Source organism: Strongylocentrotus purpuratus, unplaced genomic scaffold (assembly GCF_000002235.5).
Source record: "Strongylocentrotus purpuratus isolate Spur 01 unplaced genomic scaffold, Spur_5.0 spur5_scaffold_13, whole genome shotgun sequence".
In the NCBI taxonomy this organism is placed as follows: domain Eukaryota; kingdom Metazoa; phylum Echinodermata; class Echinoidea; order Camarodonta; family Strongylocentrotidae; genus Strongylocentrotus; species Strongylocentrotus purpuratus.
This window is the reverse complement of record NW_022145598.1, coordinates 27068091-27073143: the sequence shown is the minus strand read 5'-3', so window position 1 is coordinate 27073143 and position 5053 is coordinate 27068091. Positions and strand designations below refer to the sequence as shown.

General features: G+C 39.7%; 1 protein-coding gene across 1 annotated transcript; it reads right to left on the bottom strand.

Moving 5' to 3' along the window:
• Positions 1–1064: 1064 nt before the first annotated feature.
• Positions 1065–4537, bottom strand: LOC593520 (transcription factor SOX-4). Its single transcript, XM_792991.5, has one exon. The coding sequence runs from the start codon at positions 4310–4312 to the stop codon at positions 3209–3211; it is 1104 nt and encodes a 367-aa protein (XP_798084.1). The 5' UTR covers positions 4313–4537; the 3' UTR covers positions 1065–3208.
• Between the last annotated feature and the right edge of the window lie 516 nt (positions 4538–5053).

Genomic DNA, 5053 nt, shown 5'->3' with positions numbered 1-5053 from the left:
TCGATCGATTTTTCAACGCATTTTCCTTCTTTTTTTGTTCTTTCCTGATTCCGAATTCTGTCAGCACGGTTTCTTTCAACGGTCAGGTCAGTTACAGGTCATACGGGGTACAACACAACATTGACCTTTCGATTCTCTTTCTCTCTCTCTATCTCTCTCTCTCTCTCTCTCTCTCCTACTCTCTCACTCTCTCTCTCTCTCTCTCTCTCTCTCTCCCCTCTCCTACTCTCACCCTTCCTTTTCTCTCTGAGCCCTTCCGACCGACCTCTCCGCCCATCTTCCCCATTTCTCTCTCCCTCTTTCTTGCAACAAGAATGACCCGAAAGAGCGGTACACAATGCAACTCGTTGATAAGGATTAGGAGCTTTCTTGTAATTACAAAAGCGCTCGAGTGCACACACTATAAAAGGGTAATTTGGGTTCTATGACTAACTGCAATTGATAAAAACTGAGTCTGAAGAATCGGTAAATGTATCGAGAAGGGTAGAGAATTAACAGTAAATAGATCATAAGATAGTAAAAGAGCAGGATCGATAGATAAGGATAATTTGAAAATAGGGTAGTTAGAAAGAGAAATGAAAATAGACGTGTTTATACGTAGTAACTACTAACTAGTGAAGACGGTCAAAATGTACGCCATTAATGGCATGTATTGTTTGGAAGCTTCGTGTAAAAAAAAAAATCGCCAACATTTGTGTGCCTTTTCTCAAGTGCACGACTTGCACCATTCCCCCATATTGGAAAAACAAAACCTCATTTGCGACCAAATAGCATATTACACCCTGCATACACGTTGCAAACAGTAGAATTACCACACTGCATTTTAAAATCCATAAATATTTCATCTTCCTCTCTCTCTCTCGCGCGCTCCCCCTCTTCATCTTCAGTTTCCGTATCTTTCTCTCTCTCTCTCTCTCCATCTGTCTGCCTCTCTCTCTCTTTCTCTCTCCTATTACATTCCAAAATATAATCTCCTACTTCTAGATCAACCAATATTACTAACACACGAACATTTCGTCACACACACATTCTGGGTACAATAATCATATCGTGAAACATATCGATTTCATTTCTTGAAAATGTTTATTTTGAAAGTTTTTTTTTCTTCATTTTCTCACTTTTTTAAAGTTACGAGTAACAAAGTCTTGTATCAAATGATTTAGGCTCAAAAATATATTACAAATTTCATTAGGAAAAATTCACCGTTGTAAATGACATACATTTTACAAGCACGTATATTGTCGCTATCACCGTATAAGTATCAACACCTTGTATTCGGTTATTACCGGATTCGTATTCGGTTATTACCGGATTGTTCATTGTATAATATATAAAAATGACAATTGACTGTCTCCTCAAAATTGGAAGTTAGACAAACAAATGATGTGTCTAGTCGGCTGGAAGTCACAAGATATAATAATGAATAAAATAACAATAACAATGACTCGTATACTGCACTAGGATGGTACGCAATAAATTTGCACATTGTAAACAGTTTGAGGAATTCTGTTTAAAAAGGGAAACTGCTGCTCTTATTTCGCTGCAATAACGAGCATATTTCTGGCAGTTTATAGGCAAATCTATGAGAAGTTTTGAAAGCGATGTGCTACGTTTCTCTGATCGTGCACGCTATGTCTATGTCTTTCTACGCAAGCAACTTTTCCTTTGACAATCTGTAAGCTCTTTATTTCTACAAAATATTATTTATTTTTAAAAAAGCTGAGTACGAAATTTTAGAAATAGGTTAGATAGTATCTCTATGTACAAAATAGACAGAAGAAATATATATATAAAACATCTACGAATGTACATGAGCATTAATAATAGTCTATGATTTTCCAAATAATCTGTTCTCTTCATACAAAATATTTTCAATCTGATTTAAAAACCCACTCAATTCCATAATAGTACACCTCCATCGTGTAATTTAGTCAATCTGATAAAATGTGAGGTTTTTAACTCAAATCAAACTTTCTATATTTTCTCTCAAATAGTTTCTTTTCCTTTTCAAATATCTTTCTTTCAAATCTCTTTGCAAAATAATTTTGGATTTTTTCGGAATTCTGTCAACAAAAATCGAGCAACCATCAGTTAGCTGGAATTTCATATCTAAAGCTATTCTATTACATAGTACGCACACGGCCTATGATATACACAAATGTAAATGCATACATAGCTCCACAAAGTACAACATATATTATTATACCTGTACAATTCCTTTGCATAAATAATATAAATATCAATAATAGGTGTCTGACAAAGAATGTATCATCTCGGAATTATTAGAGTGCAGTCGAAATTTGTTCAAAATCTTCATGGAAAATATATATAAGAAACTAGCGAATACCCCAACTTTCAAATGATATGTTTTGTGGAACATGCTCGTCAAAATTGAACCCTTATAAATGAAAGTACAACCACTCGACGCATGATGAATCATTTTAGAGTTTAAATTCAGTGATTAAATTAGCACGTGTAAAATATATATAAGCAATGTACAAAACACCACATTGAATAAGTGAATACATTGCATTGTTTGATAAACGCTGCACTCCCACACGGTACGGTTGAATAGCCGTTTTGTGATGGGAGGTCACGAAAGGTCACGATTGCAGTAAAAAAAAAAATCGAGACTTGCTCGCGTGCCAAGCTTTTACAGCAGTTCAAGGCTTTTTTGTCTTTATAAATAGTTTTTTTGCTCTATGAGGTCTAATTTGCAGCAAATGAATGCACTTCTTTTTTAGCGTCAGAGCAGTTGCACTACAAGTGCAATGTAAGTACACAATAATGAATTTCTACAAATACAATACTTCTCTTTTCTACAAAGACATCATTTTCAAAAAATTGCCTGCACGAATTCTCACTTGTAAGGACTATATACAACGACAAATTGATTGTTGCAAAACTGTTCAGTCTACGGTCATTGTAAGGCATACTTCTTTCTTGTAATTTAAGTGTTTGACAAAAAACAAACTCACATGAAAATCGTTGACAAATTTAGCACGAGCATCGCCAGCCTGCAGCGATAGCTCACTTAGCAAAAACGTTGGAATGGGAAGTTTAAACCTGATTGTTCTTCAGATGAAACGGTGAAAAGTTCACAAAAATCACTTTTCGGCAGGAATAATCTGTTCAAGAGTTGTTGAATAATATTCTTTCCTTTGCAGAAATGTTCAGGAATATATATTTAAAAAATTGTTCGGCTTGTTTAGTTGTATGCTGAAATCATGGACGAAAGCAGCCAATCTGAGTCTATGAGTTCGCTTACCTCAGGCGTTGTGTAGTCGGGGAACTCGAAATGACTGCCATTGCTACCGACTGAATCGAGCGGGCTGAGATCGTCGGGTACTGACCCAAAATTAAAGTTATTGAATTCAGAACCTGTAAGTCCACCGGGGAAGACAACGTCTTCAATCGACTGTTGCGCACAATACGACGATCCCGTTGACATGGACGAAACGGAGGAGTTTGTCGACATGGACGATTGCTGCGAGACATCTGATGATGCCGGGCTTGAGCACGTTGTTGATGTGGCTCCACTGGGCACGCCGAATTCGTAGCGCTGCATTTCGTACGTGTGTTGGATATTGGCGTAATCCTCGTAAAGGCTCTGCTCGTTGCAAGGGTCCGTGTTGGAGCCGGTCGGGCTGGCGGGGACTTTGGCGGGAGGGGTGAGCTGGCTGGGGACTAGCTCCACAATTTTGCTTGCCTTCATGTTCTCCCTGAATTTCTTGTCGATGGTGAGTTTGAGTTTAGGGATCTTCTCAATGCGGCCAGACTGCACGATCTGATGCGGGTGCATCTGGTCGATCACGATGCCATTCATCTTCGTCAATTTCGATGATGACTTGGGCTTGTTGGCTTTTGGTTTGCTGCTGGTGGTCTTAGCAGCTTCTGGCTTAGTGGTAGGCTTGGACTTCTTTCGGGGACGGTACTTGTAGTCAGGGTACTGAGCCATGTGTAAAAGCCTCAGCCTCTCTGCCTCCTCGACGTACGGAGATTTCGCCACTTCATCGAGGGTCTTCCACCGCCTTCCCAGTCGCTTGGAGATCTCAGCATTGTGCATATCTGGTGTAGTCTCCATGATGCGTCTCCTCTCGATTTGTGACCAAACCATGAAAGCATTCATCGGCCTCTTGATGTGCCCGTTGTTCCCCTTCCAGTTCGTCTGGCAGATGTCTTCAGCGATGTCGAGCGTCGACTGGCGAAGCTCTTCTGAGGAACCCGTAGATCCAGGTGAGCCATGGCCATTTGGAATCTGCTGTGACTGCATTGTTATTAGTCCATTTGATGTGAGGTTTTGAGGAACCATCTTGAAGTCAGCATTCACTTTCGTGGTGTAAACAGGTGCATCAAAATATCAGATGGTATAAATCCAAGAAGTGTAGATTCGAACGTGAAAATCTACGAATCGACGAAATAATATTTTTGACTAAGTTCGGAGCAAAGATTCCGCAAGTGCTGTGGAGACAGCAAAACAGTGCATGCGGTTCTTACTCGAGTAGTCGCTCAGAAAAGTTATGCTGTATTTCGTGCACTCTGGGGTATTTATACCGAAACTCCCACACACAAGCGAATCCGTAGAACGCAGGTGCACAGTATACGGTGCGAGTGCAAGGTTGATGGATTGAAGTCACGCCCCCGGTGGGCGGAGCCTACCAGAACGAGTGCCTTACGAATTAGCATACCCGTAAACAGTGTGCGAGTGTGTATGCGTAACGTTGACTCATAGCCCTACACCGTACCTACACATACTAATCGTGGAAACTACCTCAATTCGTTGATTTAATTTCACTTTTAGTCCAAAATATGTAGGAGTATCTTTCGAAATCGACATTTATTCATAGCAATGTTTCCAACATCAGCAGAAAAGTATTCGATAAGACAAGATAAAGGTGTATTAAAGTAGACGCATCTATGGGAACCAGACCGTCTGTGCAGTTCGCATGGTATTAAAGTTTTATACCCCCACCGCTCTAAAACTTGATCACTCATAAAACGTTAGAGCTCTCAAATCGCAGGTGGCGATTTGGGGTCGAAAATAAACTTTATT